General features: G+C 34.0%; 1 protein-coding gene and 2 long non-coding RNA genes across 29 annotated transcripts in view; 2 read left to right on the top strand and 1 right to left on the bottom strand.

Annotated features, from left to right (window-relative positions):
* On the top strand, positions 1-5121 carry LOC125666566 (uncharacterized). The gene is made up of 2 exons (XR_007366738.2): positions 1-136; positions 3937-5121. It is a non-coding gene; the product is annotated as an uncharacterized LOC125666566 (long non-coding RNA).
* Positions 5122-5890: 769 nt separating this feature from the next.
* The window catches only part of LOC125666552 (leucine-rich repeat-containing protein 15-like), a 412115-nt gene continuing 396214 nt past the window's right edge, over positions 5891-21791 (top strand). For 13 of the 27 annotated variants that reach the window (XM_056151682.1, XM_056151685.1, XM_056151683.1 and 10 more), the window contains exon 1: positions 5965-6243. In XM_056151682.1, the coding sequence (XP_056007657.1) occupies positions 6065-6243 (179 nt within the window). In that variant the 5' untranslated portion in view covers positions 5965-6064. Of the gene's footprint in view, positions 6244-21791 lie in introns of all 27 variants that reach the window. The other 14 variants (XM_056151698.1, XM_056151699.1, XM_056151705.1 and 11 more) reach the window with 5 other exon arrangements.
* Positions 6046-15141, bottom strand: LOC130050879 (uncharacterized). The gene is made up of 2 exons (XR_008799258.1): positions 12349-15141; positions 6046-12266 (listed from the first exon to the last, which is right to left on the bottom strand). It is a non-coding gene; the product is annotated as an uncharacterized LOC130050879 (long non-coding RNA).

A 21791-nucleotide genomic window follows, 5' to 3' on the forward strand; every position in this document is an offset into this window, starting at 1 on the left:
CTGATTGGCACGGGTAAAGTGTGCCGCAGTCTGTATTATGGAATGACAACGTGTTGTAAAGTTCTAACGAGATACAAATAGAGTTTATCATTTTGTTTCAAGGATTTATCAGAATAAAGAGAATGTAAGATTTTCGGTAAGTGCACATCTCCGATACCTGTTGAATAAATGTCCGCATTTCATACTTTTTTTTTTACAAGTATGCCATGTACATTACATATCATGCACATGAAATGCAAGAATTGATATGAATGATACATATTTATGATCTTTGCTTAGTTCATTCTATCAGTATATAATTGATAAATGATTTCTCCGCGTTTATTCATAAGAAATTACAAATACTTGCATGCACTTGCAAGTATGCAAGAAAAGCTTTTTATTGCATTTTGTCCAAATTATCTAACCCTTCGGAATACTTCACTAGCATACAATAGTTTGTAATTTTGAGCAAAAGATGATGTTTTAAAATGTGTTTTTTTAAAAAAAAGCTTACTCCCTATATATTACTATCTATGAAAGCCTATTAGTATCATGTAAAAAAAATCACATTCCATTATTTCGTAATAACGAGATCTGTTCTCGTAATTACGAGATAATATTGATATAAAACCGAGTTGCACAACTTAAAGACTTGAAAACGTTTGATACATGTACTATTTCCGTCTTTGTTGAGTGGTCAGCAAATCGAAATGATCTTATTCAAAGAGTGTCTGACGGTACATATTGTCGTCCGGTGTCGCATGATTTAGGAATGCTAAATATCTCTAATTTTCGTTCCAGGTTATTATTTACGGTCCGGTCCGCGTAAGTTAAGTTCTGGTCAAAATCGCACTTTTAAAATCATGAAATGTATATGTTTTGGCACATTTCTTGTGGGTTTTATTTCTTTCATCGGGTTATACAGTAATCAAAAACTAGTATCATTAGAACCGTAATATTTATTCGTCAATTTTTGTGTTTTCAAAATTTCTCAGATCAACAGGTGTTTATTCTTGTTTTATTACAGAGGTTTGATCTTCACTTCAAAGGATTGTAAACTGGAGGTGTGAAACCTGTATATATGTAGAGAGAGTTGTTATGTACATGACTCCTTCTACAATATGTACCGACACAAACCCTCACCATTATTAGATGTACATGTAGCATCAGGTACTGATCTACATGTAGGAATGAGACTTCTTGAACTAAGTTTGGATTTTTATTTATCTATTCTATTTTTACAAATCTAGACTATATATTCAAATGCATGCAATGTATATCTTTTTTATCGATCAATGCCATCATATATCTTTAATGATAAAATCATTTCGCACTGGCTACTTAAGATATTGAGTACGCGTGAGCAAGAGAGAGAGAGAGAGAGAGAGAGAGAGAGAGAGAGAATGATCTATGGCACTAGTCCTGTATATGCACGTTACTAAGAAAGATGCATATACTTAAAACACTAGATAGTGGTTTGCTAAAATAATGACATTTTCATATTAAAGATATTTTAAATTAAAATTTATCAATAGATAAAATGAAACAAGTCAAACATGTAATCATTTAATGAGATTAACAAAAAAGCGATCAAGGCCTCCATCGAAAATGGTATTGGAATCGTACAAAAATTCCAAATATTAATTCGCATTAAACAATTCAGCATCTAACCAAAGCTAAATTCTCTCTACAGAGATACCTATAATTACATTAGCCCCCCTCCCATACAATATATTCCAATTAATATATTCCAATGACCTATTGTCTTCGACGACAGTATGTACCGTGATGCAAACATCATGCCTTGTCTCGGCGCATATTGTCGTCGGCGACAATATGTAGTATATGTACCAACGGAAAATATGTACCGAGAGGGTACATTACATATCGTCTCCGAGGATGATATGTTCCAAACGACAAGATGTACTGGTAACACTTCATGTATAAATCACTTGCATTCTATCTCATTTCTACAAAAAATCTCTCGGTATAAGTGTGTACTTAACGGTGGAATTACAAGAATCTTGAACTTCCATACACAGTTACACTAAGCATTATGATAGTTTAACTTTTTCATTAGCTTATATCATTGTACAACTTGTAAAATTTAATTGATTTAATTAATTGATAGTACAGAAACCTACAAGGGCTAGAACAATAAATCGTCGTTTTCTTTCTTTGTACTTTATATGCATGAATAAACTTTCGTTTGGTAAGTTAACTTTTTAGAAATTTTATTGGTTTACTTGTCATGCTTTGAATGGAAAGTGATTTCTTATATATAAAACAGCATCCAAAACACACTGACGGCATGAGGAGAGGAGAGCTCATATAAATAAAGATATCATGTGACCAATATTTACATATTTTTCTCGTTATTTCGAGATACCTATCTCGTAATAACGAGATCTTTTCTCGTAATTACGAGATAGGGGAATGTAAATTTATTTTGTATATGATACTAATAGGCGTTCGTAACTGTCGGCACTGGTCAAGTCCACTTACAAAAATCACTCAAATGTGACAATCACATTTCGAGTATATAAGGATATAGCAAACTAGGCTACCTGAGAGAAATATGGCATATATAAGCAATACCTGACAGGGAGTGCTTACTCCTCCTTGACACATCATTCCACCTTTTGTATGTCCAGGGGTCCGTGTTTGCCCAACTCTGTATTCTGTATTGCTTATACGAGTAATGAGATTGATCACTGTTCGTTATCTTCACCTTACATATGTCTTTACAAATTATCTATGTTTAAAAAGGTATTGACAAAATGTGTAAAAATTTCCAGTAAAACATTTTGGCGCCTTTTTGGGCCCTACCGACCTCCGGTGGTATTTTCATTAAAGAAATGTGAACGCGATTCGGCACATCTAGCAACTCTACAATGGTACAACCACAAGTTGGTATGTGAAAGTTTTCGATGACTGACCTTCATAAACCCTGAACACTGAAAGTCAGTAAATGTCGCCGGCACTTTATTAGAACATAAGCTATATCAAATCATATATATTGTGTGCTATACATTCATGGACCCACAAACTCCCTAGGCGTAGTATACTTTTTAGTTCCCCTTTACTTATAACCTTGGTAGGAAGAGTAGATACCCTAATTCTGTAACATACGTGACTGTCGCCGAACAAATTTTTAAAATTGAACAAGCAAATATAAAAATCTGGGAGCGTCTTTTATAATTTTCTTTGCGTTAATATAATTTGTATTACCTCAATTTTCATTCAATAAAAGTTTAACACCTTTTGCGTATGATTTTAAGCATTGGTGTATGTATTACTCCATGCCGCCATATTATATTCTGTGATCATAGGGTCAATCAAACACCCAATGTATGGACAACGATTTTGTATTATCTTTATTTTTTGATCTATTTTGGCGCTAAAATATTCAAAACTTTGGGAAAATATTCATCAAGCGATATTTGGATGTGGTACTGAGAAGAAGTTATCATTATTCTCAAAATTTTGCATTTCGATTTAAGAAATGTAACATACTCAAAGTAACGTATGCTACTTAATGAAATGCTTGATTAGACATCGACTATTAAACTACATATTGACAAAGTATCATCATTAATGATATGTTTGTTGAATATCAACTATGTTATGAAGAAACAAATGTATTATTGTTCCCGTATTCACTAGCATATATACAGATATTCTCTGCAAGAAATACAGGCCATGCTTTTCTCTGCAACTGTCTTATGTATTATACATGTAACTATGCAACTCTACATTTATCAATTTGCTAGAATTCAGCATCTTTTGATGATATATCTTAGAAATGAAAGGATTAATCTTTGATGACTGTTCTATGCAATCTTATAGAGAAATCATTAAAAAATATTTTATCTGAGTGTAACGTATGTTACCAGAAATTCCGTTACGTAATATTATTCTAATTGTTTTTATTTATTTATTATTTTTTTTCAGAAATGGCGCTTGTGGGAGCAGAAGTACAGAATAACTACCATGAAAAAAAATGTTTTAAAATATAAGAACAACCGTGAGAAAATGTTTTAGAAATAATATTATATGCTCCCCGTGTGGCAATACTGTTAAGGTAGAATGTATGTATAGACAGTGAAAATAAAGGTTTAACTACTGGTCAAAGGCTACCATAATGATACATGTAAGTTTGATCTCTCAAAATACTTATAAGCAACTGCTCATTTCAGTCATTTTATATGACCTTCAACCTTGTGACTTGAAATCCAATGGGGTCATGTATTCATAAGGGGCACCAGTGTTTCAAGTTTGATGTCTATTAAGCAAATACTTCTCAACAGACAATACCTTTTATCCAGAGTAGTTTAACCTTTGTCCTTTTGACCTCAAAATAAATAGGGGGCATCTATATGTCTTAATTAAGGTTCACGTTAAATATTCATTCATAACACCGCATGGTGGATAATACTGACAGTTTCTATGGAAAGGTATTCCGAAATAAGCAACAAAAACATAAGATTAGGTATACATTTAATCAAAATGTTGGGAAATTAAACATTTTCTTTACATTATTATTGTAAACAGATTGTTAGAAATGTGTAAATATGTTTCTTTCCATTTTTTGAATAGATATGATGTGTTTATAGTAATGAAAGGAAAAATAAGAAACATACGTTATTTTCATTGTTTATTATAACAAAGAGCAATCCAGGTTTCAAAATATGTGTTTGTTATTTCTACAAGAATCATGAGCTTTATATAGCGAAACATCAATCTTTTACTTTTTTTTAATCGCATAATTATTGCAAATTAACAAATTCAGATGAAAAGACACATTTGGTAAATTTCTTTGCTTGTCTACGTTATATTTCTATTAAAATTGGTATATCCATTGAATTAAGAGATGTCGTTATAATTTTGCAACATAAATCGTAAATAATAACTGATGATGACATCATTTTGGCATAATCTTGAAAAGGATGTACTGTAGTGTAAGTGTTGAAACATACGTTACATAATCATAGCGCTACTTCATTTACATAAAAAAGCTATTGTTCTATATCTATTGCTAATATTTTGTTTTCATGTTTCATACATATTGAACTGTTCGAGAATATTTGTTAATTAATTTTATTTTCTCCCGATATTGAATAAAGATATTGAAAGTGATCTCTAGTCGTTTATTTTGCGCTCTTAAAATCTTATTGCTGACTTTTACAGCGAATAATTTCTTGTTGTGTTGATTAAATATTTTCTCTGAAAGCCTGTATTTATTGTCTTTCGCAAATTAGAAAAATAAATGTGCAGTCAATTCCATTACAAGTTATGGAATAATACATGGAAAATTAATGTTTATCTTACATATTATCATGTCAAGGAATCAGTAACGAAGGTTACATGTGAGAAAAATCTCGAAAAATATACCATACTTTGACCTTCTGTAAAAAACAATCTGTCATACTTAACTTGAAACAATTTGAGGTGAGTGTTCAACAGATATTTACCATTAATAAACGCATGTTTCCATATATATTTTGAATGGTCGATAAACCATGATTTTGAAACCATCAATTGCACGCTTTTATTGACTTTGGGTGTGAAAGCACGTCGACTCAATATCTTACGTAGTAAACAACGTAATAGATATCGGGAAAAATACCTGTCGAGTTCAAGTAAATATCTATCAGCCATTTCACAAAAATCGGTCGACACATTTTCAAGAAATCCTGTTCACAGAAATTGTAAAAAAGTTGAAGATAACAAACAGTGATTAAAAACGATTATAAAGGGAAAAAACCCTGTACAATACTTTAATTATTGCTAATGTTACAGAAAAAAACAACTGTTTAGAACTGTTTATTCTTTTTTTGAAAAAAAAAACCCACCACGATTCTAAAGACTAGTAGGTACCATGAGTGACACAGTGGCTACAGCAATTATGTGTAAAACGACAAATTCAATTATTGCGCGCATGCGGACACAATTTTCTGCACGATATCACGTGCACGGTCAAGTAGTTAGAGGAAGACTTTAATTCATTAACCAGGAAGAAGTATTTTCATTCAGTGTAGAGTCAGTGTTGAGTAGCAGTACTTTCCTTCAGATAATAACGATGCAGCTGGTGGTTTTGTTGTCTGTCGTGCTCTCTGTGCTTTACAGCCAGGGGACGGACGCCTGTCCTGACGGGTGTAGCTGTCGTAAGTCATATAACTGTGATGGGACTTATGTAAATTGTCGTAGAAAAGGACTGAGAGGAGTACCGACCAACATCCCCACGGACACTTGTGAACTGTAAGTTATTCTAAACCTCTCACACACGACATTAACATGTACATGTCGCATAATGATCTAAATTCATACACGTAATGAAGAGTAGAGGAATGGGGGCGGGGGTTTAATCTTAGTAAGCCTCTGTCGTTTAACATCGATCACACGATTATTATTCTTTTTCCGTTCAAGCAATAGTTCATCTCAATCGACATTTGAAGATTACATGTTGACATTCATTGGTAGGAAACTGAAGAAAGATGTATGGAAAAGTGAAGATTGCGAACAGTGGTCAAATTCATTAATCTTATAGAGAATACAAATTCGAGAGATGGGAATACCCGGGAAAGACGAACACCTCGAAACATTTTTTTCTTGCAAGTTTTATGACAGCGATCTCCCAGATATGCGTATATCGATTGTCGTGAAATTTCAAGGGATGATATCATGATAGATGTTCACACGAACTCAAGATACATTTTCCCGATTTTAATTACATCACGCGTTACCTTAGATACTTTTATTTTCATATTTAGAGAGTCAGTTTGTCAGCGATTGGTTTCGAAAACCATTGAAGGTATCAACTTGAATTTTTAAGCAATTGTAGAGCTGAGATGAGATCGTAGATGTGCGGAATCGCAATCAAATTTCTTTAATATGAAAAGCGCCGGAGCTCCGTACGGCTTTAATAAAGCGTCATCAAATTTCAAATTTTACATGCATTTTTGTCGGATTTTATTACGTATCTTTGAATACACAACTACTTGTTACGGTATATTGAACAAAAGAGGGTGTTACATCGAAGACTTTCCCTAATCGGAGCTCGGTGCCAGACGAGAGGTATTCGATAACATCACGGCTTAGGTGCTAATCACTAAAAGAAGGGGGGGGGGGATTCAAAGTATATTCTTAATCACACTGGTAAACGCGTTATCGGCAATTCGGTTGTCATCGGATATTCAGTTGAAGGTGGTTTCTGATTGGTAAATTGTTTTATCACTCCCTTGCGAATATAACAAGTACCAATTAGGGTCTTATATGCGCGGTTTCGGTTTAAAATTGGGCCAGTCGAGGTGTAAATATATTGAAAATTATTATATATAACAATTCATGAAAGTATGACGGCTTATTCATATTTAGACACTGGATTGAGACTCTAATTTATTTATTTAATATATAATTATTTGTCATTAGTCATAAAATGGAAACTATTGTGTGTTGTATCGTAGTACCTAAACTTGTGAATTATCACGTGACTATAAACAGTTTATAGTAAATATATATCAATAGCTATAAGACACTAAGTATCATTAGTTTGTTGTCTTTGAAAAAAGCTTTGATTAAGCTCGATATTAGCGTAAGCTATTTCCGTAGAAAAACAAGCGATACAGCTAAAAAGTAAAGACATTTGAGTGTTTTTTCCACACCAAATTATACTGGAAAACATTAACAACATTGACTGACGCGCAGACACGCCGAATACGCCGTTCGAGGTCATATAATTTACTGTGTAGTATCACAATGTGGATCAACAATAATGTTAAAATCTGCCTTAAGGTTGATCGATCCTCATGTGACTTATCAATATTAATGGTTGAAAGTGGAAAAACTGTATTAATTTCCATTCAATATAGTTAAAATTGATAACCAAAGATAATGTTTATGTTGCCATTTTTGTAGAGATGTCAGATATACAAAAGCAAAAGTATATATCGCCATTAAAAAATCGCATATTTTCGTTAAAGAGAATAATAAAAATTGATAAGAACTTGTTGAAATGCCAAATTTCAAATGTCAATAGTTTAAAAAAAAAACTGCTACTTCATACATGTACAAAAATCAATTGTAGATATTAGGGAAAACATTGTATAATAGACACGCAGAAGAAAAAATTCCATCATAGGAGTTATTGCCCTTAACTACATTTTTTAAATTATAAATCATCGATTATCTATGGAAAGTAAAAACGTTTTTAGTTTCACTAGTTTACCAGATTTTTTATTCTATCCAGTGAATAAAATTCCTCTAAAAGATATAATTCTAACATGCGCAAAATGTATTAAATAAAGGTTTTGCAAAAACTTATGACATCACATGAGGATCGATCAACCTTAATTTGAGCATAAAAAACAGGAACTATACTACATACAATTGATATTATATTTATTTCTCACATAATACAGTTCTTTTGAGAACTATAATAAAGTAAAACAATCATTAATGATTAATTATTTTTATTTCTGTCACGAAGAATTAATACTGAATCAAGCAGAATTCTGGCTAGCTGCAATAATGTAGCCCTCTCCGATTTTGTTTGCTGGAGGGGGGGGGGGGGTACAACTCCTTAGGATCTCCGTAAAGGTGCAAATGCGGGAGTGATTCACTCCCACAACAATTTCGATAATTCTAGACATAATTTTGCCGACTTTACGTAAATGAAATTATATAATAATAATAATAATAAATTCTTTTCTCTATAATAATAAATTCTTTTATTTAGACAGGATAGCACAATTAGTACAAATGACTAGTTTACATTGTGGTCCTGTATAAAACATATTTACAGACAAATAAAAGAGTGTATATATTCTATGTTTCTTAGTAAATATATTAATTTTCAACCTGCAGCTTACGATTTGTGAGGCTCTATTCTACCGTTTTCAAAAATTTCGATATATTCAATTTCTCGATTCATTTTTGTGCCCCATTTTTGAAGTACTGAAGTTTCAATGTCCGATTGTCAAGTTATTTGCATATGCCATATAAGGTAGTATTTACATCAATGGACAAGTACGAAGGAGAAAGCTATTTCGTCGGTAATAAAAAAAGGTTTAGATTTAATATGTCAAGTTAAAAAACGAACAGCAGAGTGTAAATTATATAACCATATGAATTTCCGTTCTTTGTCGGAGTGGCTCGAGTAACACATTTTCGCACAGATTGTCAATATTTAGGTTTTCCAGTAGATCCACCTACGAGATCTCGCGATAACAAGCATGGCGGAGCAGACAAAGAATTTTGCATTCTGTATATTATGTTTATTAAAAACACCTATGTTAGACATACCCAAGCACAAAGTTGGTACTCCTTTGGAGTAAACAACATTTGCAAACGGTGAATATAACGAACAGTGATCAATCTCATAACTCATAAGACTAATACACGGAGCTTATTATCGGTTATTCATATAATTATTTTGCACCATTATGGAGATCTTTTGGATCCTGAAAACATCAGAATAAATATCAAAGTACGGAAAGTACTGAGAATCGCTAGGCTTGGCTTATAATGATGATGTACGGATATACAAGTTATGATAGTACTAATAACATTACAAAACAAAATGTTAAATAATCTGCTGCAATTGCCAAGAAAAAGAAAAAAATAAAATATCAGAAGTTTGGAACACTTTTCTAAACAATCATAAATATATGCTGCACTAGCATTTGAGATGGGGATTTGCTTATGAAATAGTCTTCATGAAGTGGAAAAACGAAAATGTTTTATAGTAATCCATATTGTTATTCGATTTAGTTCGATCCTTATTGTAAAAATTATTTATAACGTAACGGGACTGTCAAATGCATTAAAATGAAGGCATTTTGCAGTGACATACATAATATGCAGAAAAAAAAAAACATTTGCTGGAATAAATTACAAACTCGTTTTGATATCTGAAGAGTGCACCTTTTTATTAAATAGCATCTAAGAAGAAGAGTATTTCGTTTTTCATCGACACAATGTTACCACACAATACCACTCAGAGAAACATTAAAAAGCATTAACCCAACATAATTTTCATTCCTCTGATAAAATGTTAGAAATATGTCTCATCATTTCATCTCGATCAAATGTAATTGTATATCACGACAATTTTATGAATGTTCTCAAATAATTCGAAAATAATTCTAAATCATTTGATAAATTCTCACATATTTTTCCCCATAGCATTCCAGTGTTCTCAAATGATTCCGAAGGTATTTTCATTCGCCTGATGAAATCTCAAAAGTATACATATATCACATTCTAAAGAATTGTTAAATCGAATTAATCCCACTCATATTTTTCTATCTTGTATTTTTTCTAACTAGTTATAATTTTTAATTTGATAGTATCACACTTCTTAAAACATTTGAAAGTAAATTTCCTTTTCTCAAACAATGTCTTAATTATGCCTAGAACTTGTATTATACAAATGTATCCAATCCATGGTGCCCTAGGTGAAGATTAAGCCCCTTTTGCATCAACTGTGCAGTATGAATATTCATATATGTTATATTATATTATATAACAATAACTCTTTTATATGATCTAGAAACCCATTCTTTGAGGTGGCATGCCTTTAGTAGCGTAGCCCAGGGCAAACGATTAATTTTCTTGTGTAGAATGAAAATACCTTGAGCAATGTCTTTTTTTCTTTTTGATTATATAAAACATTGAAATAAAATTTTTGAATTTAACAATATTATCGCAGCCAATGCTTTTCCTGTTTCTATTTCTACACAATCATGTACTATATAACATTATTTTCTTTATGTTAGTCTGCTACCCACAAATCAAACCAACCCCGTTTAAAAGATAAAATAGGTCATTTATTAAGTATAAATGACAACAAATCAATCGGAATAAAAAACAGCTGCCTGGTATATAAAAAAGATACAATATGCAATGAATAAAACATCTAACCAGGCAAACACTCCAAATAATAAAAAGGAGTTGACTAATGCTACATTATGCACTAAATTGTTAGCACATATACAAAAGCTCATCATTGGTATTTTACCAAATATACTGGTACTAGTACATATGACTAGAAAAATGAGATAATTCAATAAAAAAAATTGTTATGGGGTGTTACCTCGCCTACCAAAAAATACATGACTAGGAAATTAAAAGCATTCTTATAAAACTCCTGGTATGGAAATAAAAAAATCAGCGCATGAGGAGGGGTGGGTGGTTGCTTACTGACTTGAAATACAATAATAATAATAATAATAATAATGATAATACCTTAATTATATAGCACTCTTTTCATACACTATGTACGCGCAAAGGTATTTGACAATGCATATATACCTTACAACAGAATGTTATACACATAATACATAGAAAATAAATAAAACATTAAAAAGCAATGATATAAAAGGCGTTATCACATGTAAACAGTGTACACAAACAAAGAATAAAATGAGCATGCACAGTCATGACATGTACGGGAAGGCTAAAATTAGCCCCAACACAAAGCAACCACATAAACAATTCATTATCATCAATTAGTTTTGATACATGTAACAATTTACACATCTATATGGTTTTGTATTTACTGTGGTATAGATGTGTCCCATCCAGGGGCCCCTGGCACTCTAGGCGAGGATTAAAATGGGGTATTTGTTAATAAAAGAAGGAAAATTAGGCTTAGATCTTTATAAATTTGAATGCTTTTCAAATGATTCCAAAACAATATCGTGATTTTCTATAATTTTCATATAAAACTTCTTTCTTCTCGAAAAGAATAAATCCCCGGCACCCTTTTTGCCTGCCGTAAAGGGCGACAAAATAGGGGCAAACAGTTTACCGTGGGTTGCAACTCGAAGGGACGGAGAAAGGGATCCTAGTGACTGTGGTTTACAGACACTGGGGTTTAACATATATACAAAAGTTCATCATTGATATTTTACCAAAAATAATGGTACTAGTACATATGACTAGAAAAATGAGATCATTCAATAAAAACCTCTGTTATTGGGTGTTACCTCCTCACATTAACAAGGTAGGCAGATTTGTTATGTCACTGCTTAACATAAAAATCGGGCCACCTTGTAAACACCCCATAAAAAACATAGGCAACTTAAGACAAGAAAACAAAAAGATATAAACAGAGTAGTTCAAAAGAAAAGTTAAAAATCTGTATAGCGGTCGCAGCCGCTGACTGTTTAAGTTAGTTGACATGTGCACTAAGGAACCCCCAGCCCCTGACTGAGTGGTTCACATTCCAGGATGTGCAGCCCCTGTCTGCACATCCCATAACGAAATTGTTAATTGATGACCTGGCCTAGAGCTCCTATATGAGATAATGATGACATGCAGCCCCTGTCTGCACATCCCATAACGATATTGTTAATTGATGACCTGGCCTAGAGCTCCTATATGAGATAATCATGACATAAAGCCCTGTCTGTATGACGTAATGACCAAATAGCGAATGTTACACGTTAAAAGTAGGGGTACGGATGTACTTTTTGAACGCAGTTGAATCTCATCTACCCATGGTTTATATCCGAAATTCAGAGAACCCAGATGCTGCAGCAGTAGTTGCTGCACCCATTCTAAAGCTATGAGATTGTTAACGCTGCAAGTTCAGATTACAAAAAGCCATAGCGGAACGAAGATGCTGTGTAAAGAATTGTTTTGAAACCAGACAGCCATCCATGGAAGAGAAAAGTGTTTCAGACTAAGACGAATGTTTCCGTAGTTGTAAATACTGATTAAATGTAGCACAGGGACAAATGATAGGATTTTTAGCATTTTGGTGTAACCTAAGCGTAGGCATATTTGTCTTTGAGTGTTTGAAATGTGGGATATTGATGTTAATAACTTGTTGCTGGTTGGGTCCATTTTGGAATGAAATATTTTCAAGCAACAGGAAATGCTAGGTTAGGCCGGGTGTCTTGGTGATTTACCCAATCCGTAAGAAAGCACAGAATGCTAATATGAACATGGCTCTTAAAAGGTGTATAACGAAAGTTGATGAGGTGGTGTGATTAGGGCTTTCACAAGTTGAATTAGAATATGCGGCGCTATTGGAAGTCTGGCCTCCGACGAAGGCTTACACGTTTGGAAATCTAATAACATTTTCCTAATAATGTAATGTCTGGGTAACCTCCAAGTTGAAAAGTAAAGCTTAAGGAGGATACAAGTGTTCGAATCGATGAAGTTGTCATATTCTTTAAGAAACAGTGTGCGATGAATGCTGACAAATGGTTGAGAGAACAAAAGGGCTGCTTTTTAACTTAAAATTTAACTTCAAGGCCCGCGAACACAGCCTCTTGGTGCAGTTCTACATGTTTCCGCTGCCAGGGATAATGATTCGGGCTGTCATTGTCGCCAACGCCTGAACTTCTCATCATAAGACAGTGCTGCACTATATCCACAAGCCTCAGATATGTTTTGGATTGTATGGGCAAACGCCATCAAGTTGTCAATTTCCTTGGGATGTTTCTCTGTGTAAATGGCAACAACTATATGGAAGGCTTCCATCCATTTGGATACCGTACGGATGGAGTTCTTCTCATTCGTTTTCAGGAAGAGTAATTGGCCATTCTTCTCGTTTGAGCAATAGTTATCAATTTCAGTGGTGTTTTTAGCCAGGAGAAGGAAAGGGAATTTAACAAATTCACCTGAGTGAATCTTTGCCCTAGTCCTATCATCAACCCCTCGTGTTAGGGACACTGAAATGGGTGGGGGGAGCAGACAGGTGAAGACAAACCTGAGGTGATTTCCTCCAACAAGATGGGTGGTGGTGAAGGGGATGTCCCAGATGAAGCGTCCACCAATGTTGTCGTAGAGGGCCCTGGAGCTGGTGCAGGTCGGGTACCCTGTGTATGATCTGCTCTTGCTACTCCCTTCACTCGGTTCTCATGGAAGTTTGCCATAAATTCTCTAAAGGTACCCCCTATTGTTGGAAGGATGCGTGTTATACATGTTTCAACTACAATATCCTATGCTCGGCGCTATCGGCCATTGGGCAATGAGGATTCTTTAGCGTACCACACCTACTGTGACACGGGACGTCCGTTTTAAGGTCATCACCGATGACCCGTGACATTTACACCTGCTGCTGAGCGTTTGGCGATTGAACTGTCACTACCTGTTTTAACGACTTAGGTCTATCACGGCAGAGAATCGAACCCCGGCCTTACACATGCGGGGCGAACGCTGTACCCCTAGACGAACACTTTACTAAAAAATGTTTAAGGCATTGCTTAAATACAAAAATGATAATAAACATTGCATTACCATTCTGAGATATACAAAATTAATAATCGGTAAAAGAAAAACACCATGATATACAAGAGGTGGGATCAGTTGACGAGAAAGAATAAACATCCCTTGTCGACCGATCACACCCACATTTAGCCGGATATCTTGATAAGATAAACGGAGCAATCGGTAGTCAAAAACAGTGTGCAAAAAACGTATGCGATGTCTTCAACCTAAAATATCGATCCAGTAGTTAAGTGCCAGTGATAAGGCACGTTGTATTCGGCGTGCCCTTGTGTCACAATTTTTCGGAAGAGAATTTATCACTTAGTTTTAACCGTACGTTTTGGACTCGATATTCCACTAGAAGTCGCACATGGTGAGGTCACAATAGAGGTAGTTTTAATTGAGGCATGATGGTTCATGTATCACGCTTTCCGACTCCCCCTTCAACCTTCCACACACCCTTTTTACTTATGAATTGTAAATATGTATTGATTATCATCTAAAAATATCATGAATCACGTTTTCAGCGATTGCATAATCTTTGTTACGTATTAGTAAAAATCTTGTTATGAGTGTCGATATTTGTTCGTATGTGATTTAAAACTTTTTTACAGAATATTCAATGTATATCTACAGCGGTTTCGGTTTAATATTATGACATTTGGAAAAACTTGTATTGAAGGAAGGAGGGGAGGGTTAGCTTCAAATGGGCCCAGGCAAGTAAATAAAATTAAGAAATTTAATACGAATTATGTACATCTCAATTAATAAATATCTGATAGCTGATTAATATTTAGACACTTGGGAGGGACCTTTATTTATCTATCTAGTAAATAAATATGTGTCTTAAAAGTGAAAACACTATGTGTTGTATCATAGCACCTAAAAGTGTGAATTCTCATATAAATACCAACGGTATAGGGCAATATATATATATATATAGATAGATAGATAGATAGATAGATAGATAGATAGATAGACAGATATATCAATAGATAGATGGATATATAGATATATAGATAGACAGACAGACAGACAGACAGACAGACAGACAGACAGACAGATAGATAGATATAGATAGATAGATAGATAGATAGATAGATAGATAGATAGATAGACAAAGGACAATACGTTTAATTAGTTTGTTATCTTTGAAAATAATGCTTTGATTGGGCTACTGCAAGGTGAAGATAACGAACAGTGATCAATCTCATAACTCCTACAAGCAATACAAAATATATAGTTGGGCAAACACGGACCCCTGGACACACCAGAGGCGGGATCAGGTGCCTAGGAGGAGTAAGCATCCCCTGTTGACCGGTCGCACCCGCTGTGAGCCCCATATCCTTGTCAGGTAAACGGAGTTATCCGCAGTCAAAATCAGTGTGCCAAGAACGGCTTAACAATCGGTATGAAACACGTCAGACAGCATTTGACCCAATGCGAGGTTGTATTGACGAACTAGATCGTTTTAACGACCATAGAATTTGCGAAATGCTGACTAATAAGTAAAGAAAATCAAGCTCATTCGAGTGCTTATTACCTCGGCGAATTCTACTGGTAAACTCTTACCACGATTGACGCGAGGACGCGCCAAATACAATCAGCCCTTACAGTGTGGGATATTAATGTCTTAATTTTCATATTTAAAGTTTTCTTGATCACATATTTCCTAGAATTATTCTTAGAATATAGATATTATTCAGTTCTCATACAATACGTAGAAAAAATGTCTGTTAAACTGGCCAGTATGAGAAAGGATTTAATTTATCCCTTGACGTAGATTTCTTTGAGAATAAATCCAGGATAAACCACGGGCTTCAGGCACCCTCTTCCCCGTCTTATTGTTTTCTGATCTGGAATCAACACATTCTATACTTATGTTTTGTAAATATACATTAAAGATTATCGAAATCTCTGTTAAGTATTAGTAAATATTTTGTTATCAGTGTCGATATCTCTTCGTAGAATCGCCGAATATATGATTTAAAACATTTTAGAGAATATTCAATGTATAACTACAATGTTCTTAAATTTAGATTAATCAAGGTGTCTATTATTCAGATAATGGTGCATCAAAATTGGTACTGTATAAGTTTTACATTATGACTCTTGGGTCGAGGCCTCTGTTGGTGGACTGTTAGTCCCCTTCGGTATTTACAGCCCAGTAGCTAAGTACTTCGTTACCAGCTTGAAAATATGGATGTATGTTTAATTGCTGTGATAAAATTTAGAAATTCATTTCAAAATTAAGGATTATCTCCCCCATACATAGCTCTTATCCTTAGACGAATTTAGCTCAAATTTTGGCACTCTATTTTCCCCTAAAATAGCTGTAGCAAGTTAAATGTTATTTCCGATTTCAAACATCTCTGTTGAGCATCACTGAAGAGACATAATTTGTCGAAATGTGCATCTGGTGAATTAAAATCGGCACCGTATAAGTTTTACATACTTGTACGGCAATGAAATAACAACGTTACCAGATCTTTGATACGTTGGTAAATTACAGTATCTGTAAGTATATCTATATAACTCCTGTGTACAGTATGAGAACTGAATATCTACATTTTAAGAGACATTTTAGGAATTAGGCGATGAAGAACGTTTCAATGTAAAACCCTTATTACATGTATCATATAACAGTGTAAGGGACACACAATATATATTAACCCTCTTAATATTCTATCACTATGTGTATATGGTCCCCTTAGGAAACTCCGTAAAATGACAATTGTCGTTCTTCTTAAAATTTAATTATATATTCTTAACATATAGTTATATATTTGCTTGATTATTATGACTCAATTCATTGACGTTATATTTATCATCATGAATTTTTTAAGGAACCTAGTTTTTGCTTCATGGGGATATTCGTTGTTCAAGCTCATATAATCGTGTGCTACTACAATAAGGATCAACAGTAATTTTAAAATCAGCCTAAATTGAGCATGAAAAACAGGAACTTTACTAAATACAATTACTATTATATTTTCAATCACAAAATGTGGTTGTTTTGGGTCAGTGTTCTTGAATTCATATTAATCAATATATCTTATCATTTCTTTGACCAATCAGTTACAATAACATATTTCCGATATTTTAATGTCTGCACCCACAATTAAAACAACTAACACGGGCAGCGTTTGCATACAAGTTATAGTGAACAAAAAAGGCTACATACCCCTGTTTGTAGAAACAAGTAAAGTTGATAAGATTTTATTAAATGAAATTCGCATTAACAACAGTGGTTACGCTTTTAGATTTGTGTTAATAGACTCTATCATATTCTCAAACTTGATTAGGAAATTCGGGGTAAAATGGATGTGTTGAAATCTGCAAGACTAGAGTTGATCAGATAATTATCTAAAAAGAGAGGCGTTGTTACGCATATTGTATGGTTAATTTATTAAACCAATGACGTCAACAAAGAAGCGTTCATTAGTTACAAGAGCTAAAAAGTGTCCAGTTTGTTGTCAATAGGCAATCCTCGGATTATTCCACTACGAGGACGCAATGACTTCCGAATTATTTTCTTTCCACCAAAAAATCGTGGAAGCTCACTGATTGCTTGACTACAATAGAATAATAACATAAGTACGAACATATATCAATCTCATAACTCCTATAAGCAATTCAAAATAGATAGTTGGGTAAACACGGACCTCTGGACACACCAAAGGTGAGATCAGGTGCGTAGGAGGAGTAAGCACCCCTGTCGACTTGTCACCCCGTGACCCCTATATCCCGATCAGACAATCGAAGGTACCCGTAGCCAAAATCACTGCGCCAAGAACAGCCTAACAATCGGCACGAAACACCTTAATACATAAGTTTGAAAATGATACGCCTGGTGTATCCTGAATAGAATATCGTGTTTGTCAATCCCCTAATTTTGCATTTTAATTAAAGATTGATGAAATTGGTAAATGCTTGTTATAGGATTTCAATTATTCCAAATATATTGAATATATCAAATAGAGATAATAAGAGAGATAACATGCTAAACGTATTCTATATTTATCCTATCTTAAGTTAAGATCGGGATTTAATCTGCTGAAATCAAGCGTTTATACTACCAGTTCAACATAATGTATTTCAAATTCCATCCCGTAATTAAATGGTTATGATAGAGGGGTTCCAACAGTCTCGTTTAAAGTCATTGTCTGTCAATACAACCTATCAAAAGCTGTCTGAGGGTTTTCATACCGATTGTTAGGCCGTTCTTGGCACACTGATTTTTACTACGGATAACTCCATTTACCTGATCAGGATATAGGGCACACGGCGAGTGTGACCGGTCAACAGGAGATGATGCATACTCCACCTTGGCACCTAATCCCAAATTCGGTATATACATAGCTCCGTGTTTGCCTAACTCTTTATTTCATATTCCTTAAGAGGATTTATGAAATTGATCATTGTTCGTTTTCTTCATTTTTCGTAGGTTTCGTTTTAGATATTTTGCCAACATCGGCGATGAATTTAGTTCTAAACCCTGTTTTCACTTGTAATGTCGCGTACTTGAGCTGTCTTGCAAAATGATTTACTTCATTTTCTTCTTTGTCAAAATGAATTAATGTACCTAAAGTAAATAAGCGCAGTTCTTTACCACTTATGGATATCAGAAATGTTCAGATTGATGATCTTTTGAAAGAAGTAAAAAAATTAATGACAAGTGCTCTGTCCTATGTAATCTCAAGATGTAAAAGCCCAAACGTAACTCTGTAGAGGACATATATCGTCCTGATAACATCTCTGGTATATCCAGGGGTCCGTGTTTACCCAATGTTTTTGTATCACTGATAGAAGTCATGGGATTGGTCACTGCTCGTTTTCTTCGCCTTTCTATCTGGATAATTCTCGTCTAGAACAGAGAGTGCTAAGAGCTTGTCTTCGAGAAAATCATGCAAACATATAAAAATGAAGGAAATGGTGGTCATCAATATCATTTCTAATCATTGATATCATTTGATTATATGGTTGCAATGATAATTTGAGGTCACTTTATTGATCGGCCGTTTCTATTTTAAGTAACAGCACAATCTGTATTTACACATTGATTAGTCTTTGAACAGAAGAAAAATCCCTAAATATTAGGGTTGTAGTTTTTCAAAAATGCAAATCAATTTTGAAGGATTATGAGAAGAATTGATTTTTAAAGATATTTCCATGTAATCCACTTATGGCGAAATCATGGTTGACATCGTAAGTGTTGCTGCCAAAAGTAACATTTAAATAACTTTAAAAGTGTATACTACTTAAATATCAAATTCTTGTCTGTAAAATATATAAATAAAGTTGAATAATAAATATTCCATGACAATACAATTTCTGCATCTTTTTCTTTATTTCCGAAATTAAAAAAAAAAATATTTATTTTCTCTTAGTCCAACGTGTTCGTAAGTCATTAAACTATTCCTTGTTTAAACTCACCCCAGGATAAAAAAAAATAATGCCGGGAAAAAAAAAACCAAGCGTGCAGGTGGAGCCTAGCGTTTCGTGCAGACCATTCACAACCCTGTCCCCGCAAAAATTATTTCAGTCTTTCCTGACGAGAAATGTCTTTACATCATTTTATCTGTTTTCATGCACGTACACATGCATATACAATGTATTGGTTTATTTAACATCTGTCTTTGGGAAGAGGTCTGGAATATACAAATTGCAAATGTATTTTAACGACACTCAGAATGAATGTACAAAAATAGCGTGTCGTACACGAGCAATCATTTTAAAATGAATTATTATCATTATCATTTCTCTCTCAACCTTTTTTGATATATAGAATATTGCACTTATATTAAAACTATTTGAACCAAATAATACCGAAAAAATCAAAGCGTGCAGGCCCCTCCTACCGTTTCGTGCAGATCGCCCACAAAGCGTGGAAGCCACGCCTTAAAAGTGGTCAGCGTTTCGTGCAAAGTGTTTCGTGCAAACCGTTCATCGTTCCGTGCAGACCGTTCAGTGTTTCGTGCAAACCGTTCACCGTTCCATACAAGTATCGTTTCGTACCATTCCGTGCAAGTGGTGTAGTAGTGTGTTTGAGGGTCTACAATGTAGTTTCTAAAAGTCATTGATGTAGGTAGAGCTTGGATCGTCACTACTATGTTCATCACGAAAAATTGAACGGGAAATCATTTATCTGACAGGAAAACTGAAGATTATTTCGATCAAGGGTCTTTAGCTAAATCAGTCTCCCCCTCTACTCCTATTTTTTGGCAATCCATAAACAATTTAAATGAATCGAACATGAAAGGTAAGATAACCTCTGTACCACAAACTTTTTTTGTCAGTATCTTACGTCGATTAAAAAAAAGCGACTATACGCAAAACAAGCTCTTGCATATCGAATCAGTTGAACTAATGAATTAAATCCTTGGACCCCCCATTATTGTCATTATTATTAATAAGGGGTTTGGGCTTTGGGTTGTGTTAAGGTTATTTTTGTTGGGGGGGGGGTTCTATAAAAAAAATTACCACCCAAACACACTCTTCGCCTTGGTGATGAGTGCCAATTAAAGGGCCTCATCACATACCTTGTACGTGTTAGGAAGTTTGATTACAAACAAGACACACTATACTAGTCGGGTCAGGTTTAAATAATACATTTCATTACAAATTAAATTTCCAATTATTGTAAGGGAATTTCTTTCATTTTGTGCGAATTCGGACGTTATTATTATTAACTGGCTTTCATCTTCAGTGCAATTTATGTGATTACTGTCAGTTAACTTAGTATAAGCTATATTTGATATATACTTGTAACGGTGTTAGGAGTCGGGTGTTAATGCAAAGAATATTTCTGTATTTAGATATAGTCAATATAATTAATTATGTTATGATTTTAACAAGATCATTCACTAAGAGCATTTTACCATTACCACCCCTCTCTTCTCAATATCATTTTATAATTATTAATTTCCGATTTCAAATATGGCTGCTTCGAATCCAATCGCATGAATTTAGAATGTACAATAATCTGCTGCATGTACCTAGGCACCTGTAATCTAGGCACCTGATCCCACCTCTGGTGTGTCCAGGGGTCCGTGTTCGCCCAATTTAATTGCGCATGAAGCTAAACTTTTATGTCACCAGTCCAGCCGGACTGATGAGGTATGCTTTTAACCAGTCCGCAGAAAAAATTACCAGTCCGACAGAGTTTTCCAGAAATAATCAAATATATTTTGTTGATATCATTAAAATGAAATTTAACTCATTATGCCTTAGACAATATTGTAACACTTAATTGTGGGATTTATATTTACGAATCCGATTCGTCCGATTGATTAAACAGATCGAAGCATGCCAAATGTGTATGAAATTTCATATTAAGTATATTTTCCAAAACTTCGTTAAGTTCACTTTGCATGTAATAATAAAAAACAAAAGAATGACAAGAAATGAAAATGCTCATTCTTTTTAGCTAACTGATACAACTATCAATTATGTTATTTAATTGCTTGAAGGTTGCTGCTCAATTTTTTTCTGGATACTTCATTTTTTAAAGTTTGATGACATCTAAAAACATCATAGCCACAAGGACTTTTTAGCTCACCTGAGCTGAAAGCTCAAGTGAGCTT

The sequence above is a fragment of the Ostrea edulis genome, chromosome 10 (assembly GCF_947568905.1).
Source record: "Ostrea edulis chromosome 10, xbOstEdul1.1, whole genome shotgun sequence".
NCBI classification, from domain to species: domain Eukaryota; kingdom Metazoa; phylum Mollusca; class Bivalvia; order Ostreida; family Ostreidae; genus Ostrea; species Ostrea edulis.